The sequence below is a fragment of the Lissotriton helveticus genome, chromosome 4_1, assembly GCF_964261635.1.
Source record: "Lissotriton helveticus chromosome 4_1, aLisHel1.1, whole genome shotgun sequence".
Taxonomy (NCBI): Eukaryota; Metazoa; Chordata; class Amphibia; order Caudata; family Salamandridae; genus Lissotriton; species Lissotriton helveticus.
Window position 1 is genome coordinate 312,861,739 of NC_136063.1, and position 27,008 is coordinate 312,888,746.

Here is a 27,008-nt window from a genome sequence, read left to right on the forward strand (position 1 = left end):
GTTCACGTAAGTGATGACTGTGGTTGGAGCTCATCTGCGGAGGTTAGGGGTTCCAGTCTTTTCCTACCATGATGATTGGCTGTTAAAAATAGGCTCCCCCAAGCAGTCATATACCGCCTCCAGATTATGGTGAACCTTTTGCACGCCCGGTTCACTATCAATGTGCCAAAGTCACACCTGACTCCCACCTCAGGCGCTCCCTTTCATTGGAGCTGTTCTGGACAAAGTGTAGTTTCGGGCCTATCCTCCTGACCGGCGAGTCCATGATATTTAGTCTATGATACCGATGTTTCAGCCTCTGTCCTCGATTTTAGGGAGAATTATCTTAATGTTGTTGGGCCTCATGACTTCCTGCATCCTGCTTGTAATTCATGCTTGTTGGTAACTGCGGGCTCTGCAGTGGGACCAGAAGTCCTAGTGCGCGCAGCATCAGATAAATCCATGTCAAGATCTCGAAGGGAACTGCGAAAGATCTGCATTGGTGGCTGTTAAACCGCGACTGGGCAAGTGGCAGACGTCTCGCCCTTCCTCAACCAAAGCTGACTGTATTGACCTATGTGTCACTTCAGGGATGGGTCAGCCATCTGGGAGAGGTGGAGATCAGATGAGTTTGGTCTCCTGCAGAGTCTGAGCTCCATGTAAACCTGTTAGAGCTTCTTGTGATTCGTTTGCCATTGAAAGCCTTTCATGCTTCGTTTAAGGGAATGCTGGTGCACGTGCTCAATTACACCGCCATGTGGTACTGCAACAAGCAGGGATAGGTAGAGTCGTGGACCTTTTGTCAGCAGGATCTGTGTCTCTGGACATTGTTGGAACGTCTTAGCATTTCCCTGGTGGTTCAAAGCCTGGTAGGGTCTCTGAATGCCAGGGCAGGCAAACTCAGCCGAAGATGCCTAGCTGATCATGAATGCCATCTCCAGTTGGAGGTGGTGGAAGGAATAGAGAGAGCCTTGGTTAGATCTGTTCGCCACCACGAGAATGCACAGTGTCCTCAGTTTTGCACACAGGAGTTTCCAAGGCTAATTCGCTTGGAGATGCTTTTTGTCTTTTGCCTCCTGTATGCCTTTCAGCGAATACCACTGCTGCCCAGAATTCTCAAGATCAGAAATGATGTGCCCAAGTTATTCCTGAGGCTCCAGATTGGGCACTGAGAGTCTGGTACCCGAGCTGTTGAGCATGAGCATCAGTCCTCTGATCAGGTTGTCTGTTTGAGAGGATCTTCTGTTTCAGCAACAGGTCAGGGTTCTGCACCTGAAATGCACACCCCTCACCTTCATGTGTAGAGATTGAAATAAAAGCAGTTGACAGCTTTTGACCTTCCTCCCGAAGTATGTGATGTTATTCTGGCAGCAAAGCGTCTCTCCACCACGTTGGTATACGCCTGCTGATAAGTTTGTGACATGTGTGATTCCCACAGCATCGATTTGAAGAAATATCAATATGATAGCTGTAACAGGAAACAATGAACATTTGAACGAGTTCTAAATGAGTATTGTGAGAAAGTGTCATCTTTCTTGCATGGTATGCCCCCACTTTTTGCTGAATTGCTGATGTACTTTGACTGAGTGTGCCCGGGGTCCTGCCAATCAGCTGCCAAAGGCCTGTGTTCCTTCCCTAAAACTGTGTTGAAACCAAAACCCAATTGGCATCTCTGGCCACATGTGATTGATTGATTGATTGAATTGAGACTTGTAAAAGCGCTACTTTGCCCGAAGGCGTCAAGGCGCATGTCAGCGCCTAGTAAATGGTACCCTAGGTACCCAGGCACTGTGACCAGAGAAGACCCCTAAGGACTGCAGCACTTAATGTGCCACCCTTAGGGGCCCTGTACCCTGACACACGGACACTGCCTTTGCAGGCTGAGTGTTTTGGTGCAGAACAAAACAGAGTCGACATGGCACACATCCCTGTTTGCCATGCCCACAACACACTGCCCTGGCATACCTCAGTCACCCCTCTATCTGGGTGCCCTATGCCAGTGGTGTGGGTACAGGTGCATGAGCCCTGTACCCCTACGGTACCCAGGTCCATTCCTGGGCACTGTAAGTGCAGTGTTGCCCTAAGAGTATATGGGGCTGGGAGGTCGTCATCACGAACGCCACAGCACCATGATGGCTGCACTGAAGTCTGAGAAGTTTGTTATCAAACTTCTCAGCACATTAAACCCACACTGATGCCAGTGTGGGATTTAATGTACAATGCACGACTGATGGCAACTTAGAGTTGCCCCCTGAAACTAACCAACAATTTGAAGTATGCGAAGTTAAAGAAAGATGGCGGCACGTACGCCTTGTCGGGTCACGTCGGTACAAAAGGTTGTGGTGATGGATGGAGCATCTGAACCAATCAAACACTCACACCCAGTCAACCGATCTGGGTTTAATCCATCACCGTTCTTTAGCCCACTCTGCCACCCCAGTTCAGACATGGCCATATGCAAATCAGTGCATTGCCAAGGGAGGCAGGATCCTTAAGGCCCTGCGCAGCAACCTCCACAAACTAGAAACCGAGCTGCCTGAGCTGGAGGACTCCCTGCACCGTAGTCCAGAGGACAGTACAGTCAAGGCCTGCATGCGTGACAAACTAATTGAATACGAGACAGTAGCACATAGGGAGTGCGCATTTCGTGGGAAGCCACACGCAGCGCGCATCTATGGGGAAGGGGACCGCCCAGGGTTGGCTTTAGCAAACGCGACCAAGCCCCCTAAATTTGCCAACTACGTCACTGAAATACAAGATCACCAGGGAACCGTGTACAGGATCCTCCCGGACCAACTTCGAATTTTCCAAGAACACTATAACGCACTTTACTCCTCCCACAGAGGGGAACTGCTAGACCTGCCCACCTATTTTGAGGATGTAGCACTGGCTTGGCTGGGGGACACCCAGCAAAAGTTCCTTCACCTGGAACTGGAACTAGACGAGATCACTGAGGCCATCATGTCAATGAAGTCTGGTAAAGCCCCGGGATCCGATGGTCTCCCGATAGAATTTTATAAAACCTTTGCTCCACTATTGGCCCCTATTTTAAAAAAAGTGTACTATGCAGCACTGGAGGAGTGTCGCCTCCCCAGCACTATGCGGGAGGCACTGATAACCTCCCTGCTCAAGCCCGGCAAGTCCCCCGCGCTGTGTGACTCCTATAGGCCCTTGTCGTTGCTAAACTGTGACACTAAAATACTGGCCAAAGTATTGGCGACATGCCTCAATCTCCTGATAGAGTGCTTAGTCCTGCCGGACCAAGCCGGATTCGTCCCAAACCGGGCAACCTTGCATAACCTGCGCACCCTACACGCGGTATTGCAAGACATTAAACCAAATTGTGAGGCAGTGGACGCCACCAAGACCTTTGATTCGTTGGAGTGGGACTACTTGCTGGGCACACTGGAACACATGGGGATGCCTTTCAGCTTCATTGATTGGGTGGGGCTGTTGTATTGTCAGCCAACAGCCACGGTGCTACTGAACGGTTCTAGGTCTGCACCATTTAACATTCACAGGGGCACACGACAGGGGTGCCCATTATCCCCCATTCTTTTTGCGATAGCTATTGAACCCCTGGCCGCGAAACTCCGGCAGCGTCATAATCAACGCGCTCTCATTTACCCTGCCCGTCAGCTGCTCATCTCGCTTTATGCAGATGACATGACACTGTATATTAAGAAACCCCAGGATAACCTCAATCCAGTGCTGCAAGAGAACACGAAATTTGGGGGCATTGCTGGCGTGCAGATTAATTGGACTAAGTCCGCAATATTCCAGCTGACGGATAAGACGCAGCCGCACCAGCTCGACTACCCACTCGTGTGGGAACTAGAGGAGTTGAAATACCTCGACATACGAATCACCAGGCAGAGAGATACCCTGATGCGAGCTAATTACGGCACGGCCATAGATAAGATCACTGATAGCATCACTAAATAGCTACGTCTTCCACTCTCAATGGCGGGCCGAATCGCCCTCACCAAGATGGTGCTGCTACCGAAACTACTGTATCGCTTCATAAATATCCCGTATAACCCAGGGAGATTCTTCTTCCACACATTAAGGACTCAATTAACGAGACTCATCTGGGGAGGGAAACAGGCACCTTTTAGCCTCGACACGCTTATGCTGCCATATCACCAAGGTGGGTTCGACGTTCCCAACTTTGAGCGTTACTATGATTGTGCGCAGGCCCACTTCGCTTCATTTTGGTTCCACCCGCCACCGTATATGGCGCATCTGGCGGTGGAAGATGGTTACATGTCCCCAGTGTTAAAGTCTGGCTACATATACACACAGGTGGGAGCCAGGATGCGGAATCCGTCCACGGTGGACTGCACTGCAGCAGCTTGGGGCCGCATAGCTCAAGCCATGGGCAGCCCTTTCCTATACTCATTCAGAATGCCATTGGTGAATGATCCCCGGTTGCAGGTAACCTGCGCAGTAATCTGTCACAAAATGCTGCTAGATCTTGGGCACTCTTTGTGGGGAGACCTCTATATACAGGGCAAGTTTTGCACCGCAGAGCAGTTCTTCGGGGAGCGCAGGCCCTCAATAATGGATACCTTTTTGTACACTCGCCTCCGGCAAGGCGTCCGAGCTATTGCTCCCTCATTCCCAGACGCGCCTGAAACCCTCGCGCCCCTGCATGCAGTACTACAGGCAGAGGCCCCACATCATGTTATTTCGTTACTTTATAAACAGGTACAAAACGCACCACCAACAGTCTCCCAAAGGGCCCGACTGGACTGGGACAAAGACCTTGACATATCACTGACGGATGAACAATGGGAAACTAGTTGCACACAAACAAACGCCATTACGGGTAACAATAGGCTACGTCTCATACACTATAAATTTCTGCACCGAATATATCACACCCCTGTTAAATTACATAAGTTTCACTTGCGCGAGACGGACTGCTGCCTGCGATGTGGGGCGGCTGGGGCAGACTTCATACACTTGTCCTGGGAATGCCCTAAGGTTGCTGAATACTGGACACTTGTCTTTGCGGGGATTTCTGACATGTTGGGCATGGCTGTAGCTCCGTGCCCGCTGCTGACGCTGCTAGGCTTGTTGAAAACACTGCAACTATACATAAAAAGTTCTTGGCAATGAGTTTATTACTGGCTAAAAGGTTGGTGGCGTGCCGGTGGGGAAGAGGACGTGCCCCCAAGTTTAAAGATTGGATAATGACCATGACCACGTGCAAGACCAATTACACACATATGCGGAACTACTACCGGTGAGGTCACGACCGAAAGACATTTGGGGCCCTTTAACATCCTACCTCCTTCGGCAACAGGCAAGTGAGGAAGAAATGGCGGAAGGGATGGAGGGCAGGCATAATGGCAACCCCTAAACTACTGCCTGGTGTAGCAACTCGGGCGGGGACAGGTGCGCTGCCTTCTGACATGGGTATTGGTCTGCACTAACTGCGCTGATGACATATTTAAGGTGTTGGGTAGCATGGGGACCGAACTGACAATGTGGCTCTGGGAAGCTGTGTAGTGAACCATACCGAACTGAGGACAATGATATTTTGCCTGACCAAAAATGTCCACTACATACACCCTATGTTACATTCATGTGCATGTCACCCATGCATATTTCTCGTAGTGGCCTGAATCACTAGGCCTCTGCAAACATGTCCTGCAAGTCATCAAGTCATCAAGTCTCCCAAACATTAAGCTAACATGAGGGCCCATGTTTTTGCACTTTGCATTGTGCACTTTTAAAATAAATATCGTACTGAACCTTTTATTTTGTGGTTTGAGCCTGAAACCACTTTCTGAAATATTGTTTTCATGACTCCTGGCACACTGAAAACTGCAGTCACGTCAGCAAGAAGCCTGCCAAGACAGTGTTATGAATAACAGTTATCTGTTTTCAGTACAGAGTGGCATCCCTGCCCGGTGAGGAAAAGCAAACAGAACCCGTCCGCGACAGATAAGGCCTAGCCCTCTGTCTCAGCCCCCATGCAATGAACGGAGAAATATATGCTTTTTCTGATTCTTAGTGGTGAACAACCTTTTGCTTCAGACAATACATCCCCTATCATATCAGATTGTACAAGATGTGCTTTTCGCCCTGACACAAGAGATTTCTCTGCTAGGCTGGAAGTCAGCTCTCCTCCCAGTTACACGTCAATTGCACGCCATGCTTAAAGTTGCACAATTAGGGCAGAGTTCCAGCTGGTCATGCAAACTCCTCCTCTAAGTACCCACCCACCTATGACACCTAGCTATCACCTACCTATGACTCATCAAGTGTACACCCTCATGCACCCTCATACACGCCCACATGCTCTTATCTCTTTCTTTCTTGCTCTGCCTGGAGCGCTCCGACCTATGTACAAGGAGTAAAATGTATATATTCTGTTCATTGTTATTAAATGTTAGATTACTCTTCCTGAACCTCAGTGGTGATGGAACATATTCTCCCTTTGACTCGAGTTATTGGAATAAAGCCATTTTTAACTTGGACACCACGGATCCGGTCTCTCATTTGATGCATGATACTTTGTTAATGCCTAGAAATTCTGCCAGGGTAATATTTTATTTACCACATTAATTGGCGCCCGAACAGGTACATGTCCCTTTCCCCACTCGCCGGAGTTTGTAGGTCTAGTCTTTGCCCCCTTCCACAGCCGTGACGGACTTTAAAGTGTACACGCCATTGGGATTTCCCGCTACTCCCTCAGGCCCAGGAGGAGGACGGACTGCGACCAGGCATCCATGTGAGGCGGTGAGGAACGCGGATCGTCTCAAATCAGAGCCCAGTCCGTGAGAGAGCAAGGTCCGAGGTCTCCAGAGGTCCACCTGTTCCAAGGCGCATGCGTAGAAGTTCGAGGCCTTCAAGTTTCAAGTCCTGCTTCCCGGTGAGTACCACTATGGGGAATGCATCAAGTTTCAAGACGGGCCCATGGTAAACGTGGGAACGGTAAAGACGTGTCTCATTTTTGAGACCGGTATGGTTGTACTGTATTTCAGTGCATAAAGTTTTTCAAGTACATGTTTAGCTCTCTGTGTCAGTTTAGGTTGTAACTGTTTTAGTGTTTAATATTTGTTTGTGTGTGAATGATTGTTGATTGTTTCAGTCTATTTTTGTGAATATTGGTTTCAAACATGCCACTGTTTTCAAAGTTACGTCAGATAGGGACCAGAAAAGGTATACTAGAAGAGTCAGTTAACATCCCGCCTAGAGACACACCTGGTCATTATATGTATAATAAGCATGGATTAGACGCCATTTTGTTTTTAGATTTATGGGTAAACTATACAAAGGACCTGGAGGAAAAGTATAGCTGGCCAATCTCGGGAACATGGGATCCTGAATGTATTATGAGGGTGGAGGAAGCGCTATGGAAAAGGAAGTCAAGACCCTCTCAGAAAGATGCCATCCAATTGTGGCGCAAAGAGTCACATAGGAGAACAGAGAAAGAATTGAATAAAGCAGATAGAACTAGACAAGCTGGGGAAAAAGCCAGAGAAAAGGAACTGCGGGAGGAGGGGGAACGTGTCAAAACAGAACAGACTGATAGGGAAAGAAACGCCGTTGTTAATGGTATTTATCCCGTTCTGTCAGAAGAACTAGCTAAAGTGACCACCTCAGAAAGATCCAGTAGGCCGCGAACGCCACCACCTATACCATATAGAGTACATAGAATAAAGCCGACAGCATCAGATGCGTTCATTTCCTCGTATCTAGACGAGTCCCTTCCAGACTACGTTAATGCAGGTTTTCCTCCACCCCCACCAGCAGATCAACTCCAGCAACTTCAGCAGCAGCCCGTAAAAGATGACGTAGGTCCCGGGGCAGTGGGAGGGGTGCCTACTGTAGATGCAGCCATTCCAATTTGTGTATATGATCCAGAACCAGGAAAGGGTTCAATGGTCGTGATTTCACGTAGACTAAGACAAGCTGTTGCATATCTAGAGACATTACCAGACATGAAAGATCACCTAGATAGCATGTATCGTTTTATTAGAACGGGGGAGGGACCAGATAGTATAGCACAAGCCATGGCACAAAGAAAGGTAGGGGTTAAGAATCATATCTTACGTTTCATTATTAACTGCCTGATCAGGGAACAAGACGAAGGAGACAGAGATGTAAAGCCAGGTTTGATAGAATGGAGCGAGCACATAGATGCCGGTAGACATGAGAAACAGGGACAGATAGATGCCATGTACAAGAAAATACGAAAGGAAATAATAGAAAGGCACAGAAAAGAGTCTGAGGAGAATGGTGAGTTATCAACAGAAGAAGTAGATGAGCCAAAAGACAAAATGAATTATGTAGGAAAAGCGCGACAGTTTGACAGACCCAAGTGCCTTGATTACTGTAAACAAGGGCCAGCTATAAAAGAAAGATATTCCCTTGAAGCTCTATTCCAGGCTACTGAAAAAGCACTGAAACATTGGATAGGGAGTGAGAGACCTCCCACACAACACGAAATAGAGTTGGCCCGGTCAGCCACCCAGTGGGTGTCCAATGCCAATATATATAGCAGTGATATAGTGGCTCAGACCTTCTTAAGCCTTCCACCGAACGAACAGCGTTTGGCTGGTATTTACATGGTCCAACACTTGATAACGTTGTATGAAAGTCAGCATTCTGTTCCTGGTCACTTGCATGAAATACTTGACGTCATTTTACTAGATAAATGGACAGGTTTAGGTACTGAATTAATTAATGTAATCCTGGATCAACGACATAAGTACATAGATTCTCTGACTACATACATGCCTCCAGTCTTACACCATGACAGACATAACGTACACATAGACAGACAGAACCCCCTACGAGAGGTTCATCCCGTCAAGAATGCGGCCAATGAGTTACAACGGGTGTATGTTTACACCCCCTTAACGAAATTAGAGATTCTTGAAATGAAAAAGATGTTGCCTTGTCATGATAAAGACCCAGGGGGATTTCACCGTGAATTAAAAGACATCCTCCGCATAGGAGATTATACATACGCTGACATTCTGAAGCTATTAAAAGTACTGTTACCTGCAGGGATTTATGAAAAGCTTAAGGAAAAAGACTGGGAAGTGGGTGAGAAAAAGTTGAGTTGGGATGCATTGGAAACAGAAGAGAAGGGCAGGCTCCCAGGAGTTGGTCTTGGAGAAAGAGCTAGAGAACTACCTGAATTTCTGATACAAGTTTTGCCAAGATTATTGATTACTAAAAAGGAAGACTGGGATGCTATTTCAGCCTGTAAACAAAAACAAGACGAGGACACTAGTGATTTCTATTCTAGATTTGAGAAATGTTTTACTATTAATAGTGGCCTTAAGCCAGGTAGCGAGTCATTTCCACATCTTTTTGTGAGCAAATTAGTAGAGAATTCCTTACCCCAGATCAAGAATAGAGTACTGAAGGTTGAGAGTACTTGGCAAGCAAACAGCCCTTCACAAATGTTACAGATGCTACAGTATCATCAGAACAGAATTAGGGAAGAGCAGGATCATGAAAAGAGACGCATGAAAGAGACCAAAATGAAGGTGCTGGTTGCCCAGACGGTACCGGCGACTTCAAACAAACATAACACAACACCAGTTAAAGGGAACTGTAATTATTGCAAACAACCAGGTCACTTTGTAAAGGACTGCACTGTCCTGAAACACAACATTGCTACAGGCAAGACAAAAGAGCGACAGTACACTCCTAGACAGAATAACACGCAACAGAACACGCAACAGAACACACAACAGACAGTAGCGAATTATCCTCCACCACCGCCTGTTAATGCCACACCACAAATGTATCAGTACACACAGTCTGACTATCCAGAATATCAACAGTTCTCATGAAACAGCCTCGAGAGGGAAGTAGGCTTGCCCCTTATTGAGGTTCCTGTAGATCAAGAGGGTCCGTATGTACATAGTCGTGTTCTAGGTCAGGATCGAAAGTTTCTGATTGACACAGGGGCGAGCAGAACTACCATCAGTCATGACGAGGTTCCAGGGGCACCTCTCTCAGGCTCACAGAATGTTTCCCTGGGATTTTCAGGAAAGCCTATTGTTAATGAAGTATCAAAACCAGTTTCCCTAGGGGTTGGTCCACTGTCACGTACCACTGACCTGTTACTTACTAAGTCATGTCCAGAAAACTTACTTGGTATGAAGACATTAAAAGATCTAGGAGCAGTTATCTGCTGTTCTCCAGAAGGAGTACGCCTGTTCTTACGTGATTTTAAGGGACATTATGTACTGACTGATTTTGACCACAGACTCAAGAATGTGCCACAGACACTATGGGCACAAGGACCGACTGACGTAGGTTACATGGACATAACGCCGCACCATGTCACACTCAAAGCAGGAGTAGTACTTCCACGTATTAGACAATACAAGTTACCACCTGACGCCGAAACAGCATTACTGAAAATAGTTGACGAATTTATTGCACGGGGGGTAGTGGTAGAGACAGTCTCTAATGTATGTAACTCGCCTGTCATTCCTATCCTTAAAAGATCTGATCCTAGTGTACTGCCAGTGTACCGATTGATTATTGACCTACGAGAATTGAACAAATGTGTAGTACCACAATATCCAGTGGTGCCAGACATTTCTTCATTATTGACTGCTATTGATTCAGAGGCTACTTACTTTACTGTTATCGATTTGAAAAATGCTTTCTTTAGTGTTCCCATCCATCCCGACAGCCAGTACCTGTTCGGATTTTCATTAAAAGGTCGTAGCTTTGTCTTTACAAGAGCTCCACAAGGTTTTACAGAAAGCCCTAGTATTTACAGTCAAGCATTAAAAAGACAACTAGACAGTGTTCACATGCCTACTGACACTGCCCTACTCCAGTACGTAGATGACATCCTAATTACAGCACGTTCAGAAATAAAATGCGAAAATGCTTCATTGACAGTTTTACATTTTCTGGCAGACAAGGGGCACAAGGTGTCGCCTTCGAAGTTGCAATTCTGTGAAAAGCAAGTGGTGTATCTTGGACACTTGCTTTCCAAAGAGGGGAGACAGCTAACACAAGCACGTATACAGCTCATTGCTAACCTTTCACAGCCCAAGACACAAAAGGAAGTACGTGCCTTTATTGGCCTCACTTCATACTGTAGGCAATGGATTCCCCAGTATGCCTTTCTAGCCAAACCACTCATACAGTTAACTACACAGGAGGCAGGGGGGACTGTCCTCCCTTGGACACAAGAACACACCTTGGCATTTGAGGAATTAAAAAGAGCTTTATGTCAAGCGCCAGTGTTAGCGACTCCATGTTACAGCAAACCTTTTATGCTTTTTGTAACTGAAAGAGAAGGAACAGCGTTATCTGTTCTCACACAAGATCAAGCAGGAAAACACAAGCCTTGTGCTTATTTTTCCAGTACAATAGACCCTGTGGCCCAGGCTCTGCCATCATGCCTGAAATCAGTTGCAGCAACAGCCCTAGCCATAAGACAAAGTGACTCCATAGTGCTGGGTCACCCTCTGACAGTACAGGTTCCACATGCAGTGGAGGTTCTCTTAAACAGAACACAGACACAACACTTGACTGTAGCAAGACTAACAGGATATGAACTGACATTATTCCAGCCACACATAGAGATCAGACGTTGTAACATTCTGAATCCTGCAACACTTTTGCCCTCAAGTACAGTAAATGCACCACCACATGACTGTGTGGAACTAATGAATATAGTGACGAAACCAAGACAAGACCTGACAGATATTGCACTTTCAGAACCAGACTTAACGCTCTATGTAGATGGATCATGCATGAGAACGAGTGCAGGAGAGTTAGTAGCAGCCTATGCTGTGACCACTGCTACAGAGGTCATAGAGACACAGAAAATAGACACATTGTCAGCACAAGCAGCAGAGCTCATCGCTCTGACACAAGCCTGCATAATAGCTAAGCACTTGAAAGTAAACATTTATACTGATTCACAATATGCCTTTGGCGTTGTTCATGATTTCGGGGTACTATGGAGGGAGAGAGGTTTCCTGACCTCCCATGGGACCAAGATCCAGCACGGCCAGCTTATTCAGGCCCTGTTAGAAGCCATACATTTGCCTACAGCCATTTCTATCCTGAAGTGCAAAGCTCACACCAAAGTTACAGACACCATTTCCCAGGGTAATGACCTGGCAGACCGGACAGCTAAACTTACAGCCCAGACACCAACAGACACGACAAGGACAGAGGCACCATTACTGACAACAAGTATGACAGTCAGGGATCCCACACAAGATGTACTTGACATACAGACACATGCCACCACAGATGAGATAAAGAAATGGACTGAACAAGGAGGGGTCCAGACTGACCAAGGTTGGATGACTAAGGGAAAAAGCTCATGGTTTCTCCCAGATTCTATGGTACAAGTAATCATAAATACAGCCCATAGTCCAGCACACTTAGGAGAAAAAGCAATGTTAGACAGCTTACAGAACATCTGGTTTAACAAGCACATGCGTGCAGCAGCGAAGCAGAAAGTACGAACATGTATGATCTGTTGTCAGTTCAATCCAGGTAAAGGCATCCCGGTGGAACAAGGCGGATTTCATCCTCCTGACCACCCTTTTGAGGTTCTCCAGATGGATTATATCCAAATGGACAGATGTAGAGGTTACAAGTATGTCTTGGTAGTAGTGTGTGCACTATCTAGATGGACAGAAGCTTATCCAGTTCCAGATTATACTGCTGTAACAACAGCCAGACAGTTAGTGCGCGAGTACTTCCCCAGGTATGGATTACCTCGGGTGATCTATTCAGACAACGGCCAGCCATTCTCTTCTGAATTAATGAAACAAGTGTCTCTTTTGTTAGGTTATACATGGAAGTTCCATTGCGTCCGACACCCAGAAGCAGCAGGCCTTGTAGAAAGACATAATCAGACCCTCAAGACAAAATTAGCAAAGGTCTGTGCAGAAAAAGGCGTGGATTGGATGGTAGCCTTGCCGGTTGCCCTCTTTTACATGCGCATGGTAGCACATTCCAGAACAGGCCTATCTCCGTATGAAGTGGTTTTCGGTAGACCGCCAAATATGTGGGGTACGCCTATGCCCAGAAAGATAACTGATGTTGACAGTAACATGCTGACAGATTACCTGGCTTCCTTGATGTCTGCACTACTCTCTTGTCGTTCACAGGTTGCTGCCGCCTTCCCTGACAACACCCAGGTCAAGGAACACGCCATAGTCCCAGGGGACTTTGTGTGCATCCGGAATTTTGATCGTTCCAGCCCCCTCGAGCCGCGATGGAAGACCCCGAAATTGGTGCTTCTTACCACGAGGACCGCGCTGAAAGTGGAGGGACGCAAGGGCTGGATCCATGCCTATCACGTTAAGCGGTATTTTGGACAATGTGGAACATTTGCAAAGAACATTGACTTTAATGACAATACAGACTTTGTGCCACCTTTGCTTGAAAAGACCCCTCAGCAAGAGTATAGGTCCAAGCTCAGATCTAGTAAGTCAGACGTAGTTTAATTGTTTAAGCCCACCCGGTGGTGAATCGGTTAGACTAGTTTCTGACATGTATAAGATCACATATGAGAATAGCAAGAAGAGAGATAAAAAGGAAACATTCTGCAAGATATTACGCAGTAGATGTATTGTTACCTTGATCATTCTTTTTATTCTGTGCATTGTTATAATCTGTGTCAGGTTATTGCTACATGTTTTCTTTCCCATTTCTTCACATATATACTTTTCCAGTAACAGTACCATAGAGCATACATTTAGTGTATTGCCACCTCATGAATTGTCATATCGATTTGCCTTGCGTAACGATACTTTTATTCAAATGTTACACCATTCTCACCAGACCAGCAATGCAACTGATTGCTGGGTATGTGGCCAACTACCCCCTTATCAGAAAACAAAGGGAGTTCTGCCGAAATAATTTCTCAAATTTTCGGAAAAAACGCCCATTGGATAACATGGCAAATCGCACCTCCGCACAAAACATGCTTTTTCTACCACTTCCACAGCTCAGATCCTTTTCAAATTTGGCATCACAGTAGTCCAAGCGATGCCCTAAATCCTCACCAAAAAGCAACCAAATCCCTCCACTGGAACGGGTACGAATTTCCGCTCACAAACACGCCCCCCCGCAAACGCCAAACAACGCCAAAATCCCTCAACACCTTGTTAAACAGCATGTTAAAACAAATACTGCCTTCCCAATACAAGATATCAACTCTTTGGCAGCTGAAGCACAATCTTTCCCCAATGACTGCTGTACATGGGAAAGTCATGAACTCATCTCTCCACGTTATCACATAACACGTACGCACATCTTCAAAACGTTTTCTCCAAGCACTTGAAAGAGATCCAGCTCTCTCCTGCCTAACGTAATGTCAACATACTCTGCACAAACCATATCCGCATGGCGCTATTCACAAGCCATATTTACAAGAAACTCAACAAGTTATAATTATGACATGCTCTTCATAAACCATATTTACGAGGAGCTATTTACAAGGAACTTCACTCTCAGAAGGACTTTCTTCTTTCATAACGTCACGCCATACCTATTTCATTTGCGGTCAGACAGCTTATGTACATCTGCCCTTAGACTGGGGTGGGACTTGTTATATAGCATTCCTATTGCCACCTGTTTCCTTGGCCCCATCCCATTATCACAGAGATTCACAACTAGAACATGTTAGACAAACTCAACTAATACGCAAGTTAACAAGAACCCTTGAAGCAGTTGACCCAGGAACAGTCTGCCATGATACTGTCTCTGTCTGCAGTGTGGCCTGGCGATTTGCGGCCTGTGTGCAACTGCATGTGTTCCACATCCAAGTATTCAAAGGGTTAAGGACGAGCAAATGATGCTGTATGATCAACTATACGGTCTCATGAATATAGATGTATCCTAAAGGGTTATGTAGGTGACAAGGAGGGAATGAGGAAAATGATATTTTCCCTGACCAAAAATGTCCACTACATACACCCTATGTTACATTCATGTGCATGTCACCCATGCATATTTCTCGTAGTGGCCTGAATCACTAGGCCTCTGCAAACATGTCCTGCAAGTCATCAAGTCTCCCAAACATTAAGCTAACATGAGGGCCCATGTTTTTGCACTTTGCATTGTGCACTTTTAAAATAAATATCGTACTGAACCTTTTATTTTGTGGTTTGAGCCTGAAACCACTTTCTGAAATATTGTTTTCATGACTCCTGGCACACTGAAAACTGCAGTCACGTCAGCAAGAAGCCTGCCAAGACAGTGTTATGAATAACAGTTATCTGTTTTCAGTACAGAGTGGCATCCCTGCCCGGTGAGGAAAAGCAAACAGAACCCGTCCGCGACAGATAAGGCCTAGCCCTCTGTCTCAGCCCCCATGCAATGAACGGAGAAATATATGCTTTTTCTGATTCTTAGTGAACAACCTTTTGCTTCAGACAATACATCCCCTATCATATCAGATTGTACAAGATGTGCTTTTCGCCCTGACACAAGAGATTTCTCTGCTAGGCTGGAAGTCAGCTCTCCTCCCAGTTACACGTCAATTGCACGCCATGCTTAAAGTTGCACAATTAGGGCAGAGTTCCAGCTGGTCATGCAAACTCCTCCTCTAAGTACCCACCCACCTATGACACCTAGCTATCACCTACCTATGACTCATCAAGTGTACACCCTCATGCACCCTCATACACGCCCACATGCTCTTATCTCTTTCTTTCTTGCTCTGCCTGGAGCGCTCCGCCCTATGTACAAGGAGTAAAATGTATATATTCTGTTCATTGTTATTAAATGTTAGATTACTCTTCCTGAACCTCAGTGGTGATGGAACATATTCTCCCTTTGACTCGAGTTATTGGAATAAAGCCCATTTTAACTTGGACACCACGGATCCTGTCTCTCATTTGATGCATGATACTTTGTTAATGCCTAGAAATTCTGCCAGGGTAATATTTTATTTACCACAGAACAATGCCAATACAATGCCCATGGCTGGTCGAGCCCGTCATGTATGTTGTGTAGACTATGCCAAGCTGCTATTGGTGTTTTTCCACTACAGTTTAATGCCTCCTTCGGAACACTATGAGCATTGTTTTGAGGGTGGGAGGGAATGGGATTGTTTTCCTTATCTAAGTTCATATGCTCAAATGTATGTTGCAATGCACGAGAAGGTGCTCATATTCTGTATGTATACTCGAATGGACATGGCTCAAATTTATTGCACTGATGTACAGTGCTTATCCATACTAATATTATAAAGAGAGAGCCCAAATCTTTGAGGCGGGTAATCTCAGTAACTACATCACCAATCACAACACCCAATACAGCGTTGGAAAGGGCAGTTGCAGCAGAAGGACATAGGCTATGCAGACGGCCACCATATAAAAATTTTTTTTAATTGTTTTTATTAACTTTTCAAGAAACAGTGGTGTTCATCACAATCATACAGTGCAAGGACATACAATTGTAGCGTAGGACACCATATACATTTAAAAGGTAAAAGAACCGTGCCAGCAAAGTAGTCCCTTGTGGGCGTGTCTGCGTTAAGCTATGGGCGTGGGCTGGGGGCGTGAATAACGCTGGGGGCGTGTGGTACGGCCATCACATCGTGGGCTGTGGGCGTGTGCTGGGGGTGTGACAAACGCTGGGGGCGTGACAAACGCTGGGGGCGTGACAAACGCTGGGGGCGTGCATCCACCCTTCATGCCATGTGAGCCGTACATACAAGCGCCAATTACGTTGCTGCGCAGCATCAAGGGGCACGCTGGGCGCGTGAGAAACGCTGGGGGCGTGTGTCCGGCCTTCATGCCATGTGAACGCAATTGCGCCGCATCAAGGGGCACGCTGGGTGTGTGAGAAACGCTGGTGGCGTGTGCTACGTTCCGCCCTTCATGCCATGTGGGTCGTACATTAAAAAAGAAGATCGTCTGCTGTGGCCGTGTCCTGGGGGCATGACAAACGTGTTCAGCTGGAGGCCTGGTAAGTAACATTACTGCTGACTCTCCTGCGCGCTGTTACTGAACTCTCTCATTCAACAAAATTAGACGCGCCTGCTACCATCAACCAGAGCTCTAGCTGGGCTCAGGCGGCGGATCAGTACACTAATTACACGCGCCTGATGACATCAACCAGGGCTGCATTTGGCCCTTCTCCGTCCCTATTCTAATGAAACAAAAAATGTTGTCTACCGCGAGATTTTAAAATAAATTGCCCTGGCCAAATACACACATTACACACATTCTATTTCGTACCCGGACAACGTCGGGACGGGCTGCTAGTACACAATAAAGGTTTTTGAAAATTAAAAAAACAAAAAAGATAGTGGAGGGTTAGAAGAGGGAAAAGGTTTGCATTTATATAGTGCTTGCTACCCCTGATGAGGTGTTGCAGCAAATTGTGGGTGAGCAGCACGGTACTCCGGAACCCATAAAGGATTAGTGGTAAATTAGTATAGTGAAGTATAAAGTAATTTGAGTGGTGGGTATGTTAGTCTGTTATTTGGATTGAGAAGGATAGTGGAGGGATAGAAGAGGGAAAAGGTTTGCATTTATATGGCGTTTCCTACCCCTGATGAGGTGTTTAGGCGTTTTTCGGTGAGTAGCACGCTATTCCGGAACCCAAAAATGTTGTTTTAGATCTGTTTTGAAAGTAAAACAAATACCTGGTAAAGTCAATTAACCACTTTTTTTTACAGTCATGTAGCGAGCTGCGAACAATACCACTTGCACTAATTTCAATATCACTGATAACACTCCAAAACACCGCACTGCTACGTTCGCATTAAATAATTGTTAAAAAAGGATATTGTCTTTGATTAAAAACACATTTCACCTGGACTAGACCTATCAGCTTTGATAATGCTGGTTTCATTGTATATCTTCACTGGCTCTATTTGGAAGCCACAGAGAGTCCTGAAAACAGAAATAGCTCATCTACAGAGGTGAACAGAGACCTAGTGGAATCCTAGTTCTAAAGCAGATCAATGTTCTAGGCAGAATTTTCTATTTTTATTATATATGTTCCTTTTGTTCAAAATCAACCAGTTTAGTGGATTCCATCATTTTAACTATAACGTTCTATAGTAGAAAATTGCTGCCATGATAAGGAAAAAACTGTTCAGTAACTATATCTGTGCTTCAACATCTTTAAAATGTTTATTTTCCTCATAGACCATGCCTGTCGCTATGGCACTGCTGAGAGATGTTCACAATCTCTGCCCCAAAGATGTTTTGTCATTTATATTGGATTTAATCAAGTACAACGACAACAGGAAAAATAAGGTGAGCATAATAGTTTCTCTTCAAATGCAAACAGTTAATGCTGTAAATAATAAATATTTAAAATCTATTATCATATTTTAGCATCGATCCTGAAGTTCCAAAAATCATTTTTGTTCCATATTGAGCTTTCATGCTAGAAAGAAATGTTGAAGGAAAACAACTTTCGGTCCTGTAAGAATATAAGAATAAAGGTATAGCAAACAGCTGTAAAAAATAAATGACAAGAGTTATAGTTGACATTAGGTTGAGAAAGTCTCAAGGTAATTGAGATAACCTCTTATTTTTTGTCTATTTCACACATGTATTTTATACGCAGAAGTCCTCCAAGAGTCAGATTTCTGTACTGGAAACTCTCTGAACTCGGAGATGTCTTGAATTGTGTGTTTTAAATTGATATTGTTTGCTCATTGGTAATAAGTGAAAGTTATGAGGCCATATTATAGCATTAATTTTAGGGAGTCCGCGCAAGGTACAGTAAAATAAGCCTCATACGGCTCTTGGTAGAGTTCGTGCTTGATCCTCCCTATGTGGGTATCGTCTCTGCCTCAAAGAAGATAAGAAAATTGCATCGAAAAAGTGGAAATGACGGCACAGATTTTCAAATATATTCACAAAATACTTTCAGAGGAAAATCATGGCTGCACATCCGCCCTACGAGTACCGTCTAGGCTTCCTGCTAATTGGAAAACAGCAGACCGCTTGAATGGCCAGTCCCACCTTCATTATATCCCTTTTTAAAGTGCCATGAAAAAGCAACTCAGCTTGTTTTTGTATTTAGCCTGAGACATCCAGGGCTTTATTTAATAGAGTCATATACCACTTTGCCTTATTTCACTACTGAAAAATGTCTTCTGTCAGGGAAAATCTAACTCTTCTAGGCTTATCACCGAAGGAAATGGCAAGAAAAGTATGGTATTATTACCATAATACTATTGCGACTGGTAAAGCTGCATTGTGGCGCTGTGACAAACATTTTATTTGTGAATGAGTGTTCATAAATGGAGAAGAATTCAGTGAAGTGAATTTAAACTGCTCCATAGCTAAAATGATTCTACATGCCCAAACACTGAATACAAGGGGAAATATGGAAATGTGGCAGCCGCTGGAGGGTGTTTTTGTGCAGAGCATAAACAGCTGCTAATCGGCCTTTGTGCCCACACTGCCACCAGTCTAAGTTCTAGGTTTCACACGGCTAAGCTGTTGATGGGATCTACAGGTGTCATTTTTGCCACATTCACACCTCCCCAGTAGAATCAAAGGCCTAGGAGTACCATCTTGAAGGGCTGTGCCTTTCTCATCATGGAATGTATACATTTCTGGACTCAGCATCTAAACCACCATGCATCATTTCATTAGATTATAGTTTCAAACTTTCAATTCTAAGTGAGCTTCACACATCACTCCAACATCCGCTGCTGAAAAATCCAGAACTCTTTACAGAGATTCAGAAAACCTAAAGTTGGCAGATTAGTACTAGAGGAATTCAGATTCCAGGAATGGTTTTCTACGCAATTCACTTCATAATATGAAAGGGTCCACACAATTTATACCTGTTAAAGGCTAAAAAACAGTTATTTGTCAAAGTTTAAGAGACGATCACTGGTTCAGTCTTAGCCTCCATGCAGTAGGGAGTCCGGTTATGACCTAACTGACGTTTAGCAACTACTGATGCTTCCATGGGAGGGACAGAATAGTTTGCTCAACTTTCTCCACTTTGTGGTTGCAAATTCAAAATTACAACTCACACAATCTCAAGTTTGCCCTAAATTCAGCAAATTTTGTTAACCAAGATAAATATTGGAAACCAATTGCACCAGCAGGAGATGTGTTCTTATTCTTTCTTGGAACTGGGTGATGAGACCACATTAATGGCACAGTTTCTGCATTCTGAGGGCATTTTATTTGATGAACCCTCACGCGTCATGACAACAATTGCAAAGGTCACCAGTGACCATTGTATTAACCAGCATGGGCACTACCAAAAGTAGGTTAACATTGTCCTACGGAGCCAATGAGAGCAATGTTTGACACTGTGCTTTACCTGTGCTGTCGTATCATCTGAACTTTGTGGTTCTAATGTCCTTGCAGCACGAAGGCCTCCTGTATATCAGTGGCTCACTAGTTTAAAACGAAGGACCAGATGTTCGCTGACTCGGGCCATTTTCAAATGCAAAAAGGCATTTTGGTATGTATTAATCAGAAATTGTTTGACCCCAAACTAATACACACACACACACACACACAGAGTGTAATATGCTCTTTATTCCCATTATTACCAAACCTACTTACACACACATATATATTTGCTAATAACCTTGCCACCGTTTGACGAATCGTCTCAAAACTTTGCAGACCTATTCCTGTTTCTACATTGGCTGATGATGCAACGTTTGTGGCGATTAGTTATTAATTGGATGCAAAGAAAAAATGGGGGTCTTAAAACACGATTTTCTATTCATGCATTTTCCATAGACTTTTTACTCGGGCAAAACGCCAAAATAGCTGAACGCATTTTGACATTTGGCAGAAATATATTATGATTATGGTGTGGAAAGAATCATTTTTGGTAGTAGATCTAAATAAGTTCAGTATTTTTAAAGTTATAAGGCACAAAAACATAGTGATGTAATGGGCCGCGGTAATTTTGCCGTACAGGAAGATGACAATAAAGTATATGATTGGGTGAACCTTTACAGAATTAAAAGGCAGCCATATTGTTTAGATCGCAGTTAGTTCTGGGTTTTAAGGAAAGATATAGTGTACTACTTTTTTATAAGTGTATAAGCTTGTAAATGTAGGGAAAAGTAGTTTATCACTTTGTATATATTGTATTTAAAGTTTAAAGAGTACCACAGGACATAAAGAAATTGAAAACAAAAATGTTATGTATGAAAAATAAAAGAAAATATATTTCCACTTAAATCTAGAACGCAGACTAAGTGTGACCTAAACAATATGGCTTACTTTTAATTTTGTACAGGCAAAATATTGTTTAAACCACACTTAGTCTGTGTTCTGGGTTTTAAGGAGAAATTTACACTTTGCCACTCCACTCTACTACACACCACTCCATCTATCCATGCCACTCCTATATATGCCAGTCCATTGTATGCCCTTTCACTCAATGACTTATTTTAGTGTGACTAGCGTATTCACAACACTGTACAGAGGTGCACAATTTGTAGAGCATTTCTGTAGTCTCCTAGTCCTAGTCCCAGGTCGGTCTTTCGCAGAAGACAAGCCAAGGGTGGTGTAAACCAGTGGTTTTAGGTCATTGACCACTTTATTACCAGCACCAACAGCCCTTTCAAAACTCCCAGCAAACTAAGACATTTCCCGCTGGGGCCTACAGGTGTAATAGTCATGGCAGAAGTGACCCCGCAAGTGGCACCTTAGCCGGAAAACAGTAGCTCCCGATTGACCCCTGATCACATATCACCTGCTGGGACGAAGCCTGAGGGGGTACTTCTCTCAGTGGAAAGACATCACCTCAGATCAGTGGATGCTTTCCATTGTGTGAGAAGGGTAATGCCTTGATTTCCACACCATGCCACCCAACGCCCCCCCCCCGTCACCACTTCTTCTGCTGAGACCACCACCAGCTCTTAGAGGAAGAGGAATAAGTGCTCATCGCAATGGGCACCGTCAAGCCAGTGCCTGCACACCAACATGGGAAAGACGTCTACTCCTTTTACTACACTATCACCAAAATGGACGGCTCCCTTCAGCCATTCCTAAACCTCTGGCCATTAAACGTGGTCATCATCTCTGAACACTTTCATATAGTCACCCTGCAGGATGTCATCCCTCTCTTTTGCCTTTGTGACTTTGTCATTGCTTTATCTGAATGATGCAGAATGTCACTTACCAAGCCACCGAACACATCACCATTACCTTGTATTCATAGAAACTATACGTCACTACCAGCGCAAGGTGTTACTGTACAGAGTCACTATTGCTCTAGGGATGTTCACTAAGTGCCCAGTGGTGGTAGTAGTAGCAGCACACCAGTGCAAAACTGCTGTACATGTCTTCCCATATCTGGACAACTGACTGTTCAGGAGCAGCAACAAGCGACAATGCCTAGCGCACACTCAGACAGCAGCTTTCCTACTCCACTGGTTAAAGTTTGCTATCAAAGTCAAAATGTAACACCCTTTCAACCCCAGCAGATCCAACCCTTACTTGGTTCTATTCTAAACGCAGTAACGGGGAAAGCATATTCAACTATTATATATATTCATAGTAACTATAAGAACTGTCTGACCAACCCTTCTTGTTCAAATCCCCTATTGTACATCGATTTTTGAAAGGTCTCGTTCACCTTTTTCCCCCCATCGCCATTCATTATGCCTCAGTGGGATCTTAATTTGGTTCTAATTTTTTTATGTGCTCCTTTTAAGCCTCTCTAAAACTTTCTCCTCGGGCTACTTACAGTCAAAACAGCCTTCCTTGCAGAGATTACATCTGCCCGTAGAGTGAATGAGCTGCATGCCTTATCATCTAAGCCACCTTACCTCTCATTCTAGCTTGACAAATTGGTTCTTTGCACAAGGGCACCCTTCCTGCCAAAAGTGGTCACCACATTTCATGTAGGCCAATCTATCATGCTGCCTACTTTTTATGCTCCTCCACATCCTTCTAAAGAAAAGGAGCATCTGAAAGAGAATCGTTAGTGATAGATTCCTTACCTTAGAATATCCCCAGGCGTGAGACTGGATCCGGCAAGTTTTTTTGTCCGCAGTACCCCTGCACGTCGGTAGGTGACTACTTAGGCGCCACCCATGCATGCTGACTTCAGTTTCTTTTTCCGCACCAGTAAGCACAGATCCGGTTCTCTTCCAAGGGATCCTCATCAATAGTCATAAGCACTGAATATTCCCGCCCATGTGCGGAACCCCGGAAACAATATAAAAATATATATGGAAAAACATATATATCTCGCTCCACATATATGTATGTACATATATTATTTTTTCTCATACCAGTGCAGCCCCAAAACTGAGGCTAAACAATGTAATCACTCATACATGCACTGAAATTAGCAAGGAAATAAAAAACATATTAGGTCCAATAGCCCTTGAACTTTGTGTTTTAATGAGTAAAAACACTCATAAATCCTGAAAATTGGTAGACATTGTTAGCCACAGGCTGCATTGAAAAGCAATAACATAGAAAATGAAAGTATTTTCAACAAAAACTGGCACTGTGCCTTTATGGCAGCCATGACCCCAGGCTTCCCATCATGCCTCAGAGGTGACAGTTAGGTCAGTTGTTCTTTCCGGCTCCTTCTGTCAGGACCTTGGTTTAACAGGTCCCACCTTTTTTGACTTTCTGTCAGAAATTCTTGGTGATTTTCTTCAATTTTTGATTTTACTCGACGGTTTTTGACCTTAGAGAGATACTGCTGCCTTTTTTGAGCTTCAAAAAAGGCTAATTTGTGTCAAAATGCCTTTCGCTTTTTGACCCCTGGCCTTCCTGTGGGAAGAAGAAGGCTAGGACTGATACACATCCTGTGTGCATCCTCTGTCTCCCTGAGACACATTCTGCTGAAAAATGTGAACACTGTTATGTTATGTTATGTTATTATTATTTTTAATGCGCACAGATGCTCCAGCGAAGGAGCGTCCTGGCGCAGGGAAAGGTGGACATAACACAACACTAAAAACCAGAAACAAAGAAGAAACAGGAGTTGCAAGACTTTGCCAAGGAGAACCCTCAAAGATAGAGAAAGAATTCAAATTTATGGTCTTTCTGAGAGAGGTAGGTCTCCTAAGAGACAGAAAAAGCGAAGGACGCGATCAACGTCGAGAGATGTCCCGACTTGCTCTCCTTCGGCGTCAGGATCGGCATCGAAGTTGCCGACACCGACGAGCCACCTTCCTTCAACGACGAAGACTTCAGCGTCGAGAGTCAAGGTACCTCCGCTGCCGTCAACCGGGCGACATGTAGCGTCGAGAGAGAGGTCTCCGTTTGAGCTTAGGAGCTTGACGTCGAGACAGCTGCCATCGAAACCTCATATCCAGCCTTCGACGTCGCAGCTTCCTCCGTCGAAGCCCAGTCATCGGCTTTTGATATCGAGGCAACCTCCGTCGGCGTCCGGTCATCGACGCATGACGCAAGACACTCTCCGTCGTCACCCAGCCAGCGGCGTTCGCCGTTGAGGCATCCTCTGTCGGCGTCCAGTCATCGACGCTCGACGTCGAGGCATCCTCCGTCGTCGCCAAGGCATCAGCACTCGATATCGAGGCATCCATCGGTGTCCAGTCAAGGGCGCTCAGCGGCGAGACACCCTCCGTCGGCGTCCAGCAATCGGTGCTCGACGTCGAGAAGGCCTCTGTCGACGTCACCTCACCCGGAGTTCGACGTCGAAGCATATATCGTCGAGACCAGTCTCTCCAGCAAGATCCCAGAGGACAGAGTCTACGCAGAGAGTTCGTCATCCCTCGGCACAGTCTCAACCAGCAGTGTCGCAGCAGACCAAGACGCCGAGTTTGCCAACTCCGTCTCCAGGTCATGGGCCTCGGTCGCATAGATCTCCAAGATCGGGTTCAGCTGCGGAAGGAGAATCTGTCTTAGGGAGACTATCTAGATCAATGGCGCGCTCTCCAGTGAGCATGAGCCATCCTGCTAAATAGAAGAAAGCTTCAGAGGATCGTGGTTCTCGGAGTCACACAAGATCCCCAACGCCTCATGTGAGCCTTTCTTCATCCTCGTCAGGCTCTTCTTCTCACCATCATGGGTCTCTGGATGTGGTCATTTATTCATCTGTCAGTGAGAGATCAAGGCGTTCCCCTGCACATTCACTGCATGGGCAAAAGGATGTAACACCTGCACGTTCACCAGCGAGGGACAACGCACAGAAGTCGCCTTCCATCAGGCTGTCTCCAAGATGGTGTAGGCCTCTTCATCACTGGGCTCCAGACAAAGAAACCACAGCCAGGATGCAAGAATACAGGCCGGTTTCTAGGCCCAGAGAACGATCACACTCCCAGGTGCGGCCCAGAGAACGATCACGCTCTCGGGTGCGTTCCAGCAGACGGAGAACCAGATCTAGGAGCAGGAGAAGGGAATGAAGATCTCCAACTACATCTTCTTCTCCTACCCGCTCTCATAGAAATTACTCGCCTACTTTGACGGACACTCCTCCATCAAGGATATCCGCAATTGATGACATCTTCACTTTTCAGGACATTCTGGGCAGAGAGGCACTGAAACTGGGAGTGCTCTTGACAGCTCCCCAGATCAAGAGCTCAGTGATCTTTGAAACCCTGCATCACAGGTCGGCACACAAGCCTCTGTTGCCTTTGGTACCTGGGATTATAGAGCCAGTGATGGAGGTATTCCTCATTCCAGCAACGATAAAGGCTGCGCCGGCGAGGATTCTCAAAAAGTACCGCTCGCCAGAGGAGGATCCTCTGTTCCTCAGGGCTGATCCGCCCCCAGACTTTGGTGAAGAACATCCCCTTAATTCACTGTTACTTATCTAAGATTCTATATATTATGTTGGGCCGCAGTGATATTATTTTTATTAGCAGCAGCCTATCCGTGCGGGCTGAAGGGCCATGCACCTCACCTTTTTCCAGGCAAGAAGAGTGTCTGTTAGGCTGAACAAAGGTCAGCCTGGCAGACACACTTCTTGTTCAGATTAGGCAGCCAGGAGCTAGACATGCACTAAATCCACAGGCTTCTAGCTTCCCGTGCTGAACTTTGCCAGGTTGAGGATTTCACAGCCCTGTGGGCGCGACCTCCTCAGCCCAGCAAGAGTGCTTAAAGCCCATCACCCCTACCCACCCAGTAATCCTTTCTGTGATTACGAAAGCTGTCATAACTTGATACTTATTCATATGTAACCTTTTGAGAAGGAGAAAAATAGTCACAAAATGTGGATGTTCCAAAAATGCAAATGATCTACAAGCAATAAGACATTGGGCTCCCAAGTATTAGAATGCACAATCTCATGGTCAATATCATTGGTTGCGGATGAATATGATGAGGCCCAGATTTTATTAGTTGTGATTCCTGTTTTTGATTAAAATCTAATTTCTGCCGATTAGAACAACCCAGTTCACTGAATTGCCACAGTATTGTACGCGTTCTTTCCTAACATGTTTTGCCACGCATTAAATATATATATTTTTTCTTGCTTACTCCAACACAAATGCAAAGCCATCTGATATCATTGAGCCAGTCCGAGCTGAATTACAAAATCTAATGAAACTTCAGTAGAAGTTATTCAAAGATATTGTCTCTGTTAATACTCTGTGTTTGTTATTGAAAAATAATTTGAATTTGCTTTGCGCACTCACAAGACACAGTGGACATCGACCCTCGAAGGTTTATCACAGAAGCAAAGGAACTTAAAAAAAAATAATATTGTAAAAATTATCACAGGAGTTTCAGAATCTCTACACTTACAAAAACACACATGAATCAAAAAAGGTGGCCCATGTATACTGGAGCAGTGATAAGTATTGTGTTAGGGAAACAATTCCCCCATCGCATAAGGCTGCAACCTCCCTGCAAGAATGTTTTCCTTGGACATTCAGACACTGACCAGGTGACTGACATTGGAGGCCACAAGAACTACCAGGCAGTCATTGCTAATTTATTGGAGGCGCTATCCTAAATGCTTTAAACTACTTAGTCTGATTCTGGAAGCCTGCTTTCTTATGCCCCTTTTAGAGGAGCACAGGAAGCACCTCCATTTCATAGGGAGAAACCTAAACTATTAGTCCTGGTGGGAACTTCCAACCATAGATTCCTCACCTTTTGAATTTC

The 27,008-nt window shown here is 45.1% G+C and overlaps 1 protein-coding gene across 2 annotated transcripts in view; it reads left to right on the top strand.

Moving 5' to 3' along the window:
- The window catches only part of TAF2 (TATA-box binding protein associated factor 2), a 658,862-nt gene that overhangs the window by 361,160 nt on the left and 270,694 nt on the right, over positions 1–27,008 (top strand). For both annotated transcript variants that reach the window (XM_078686838.1, XM_078686839.1), the window contains exon 18: positions 18,117–18,227. In XM_078686838.1, coding sequence (XP_078542964.1) covers positions 18,117–18,227 — 111 coding nt within the window. The remainder of the gene's footprint in view (positions 1–18,116; positions 18,228–27,008) is intronic.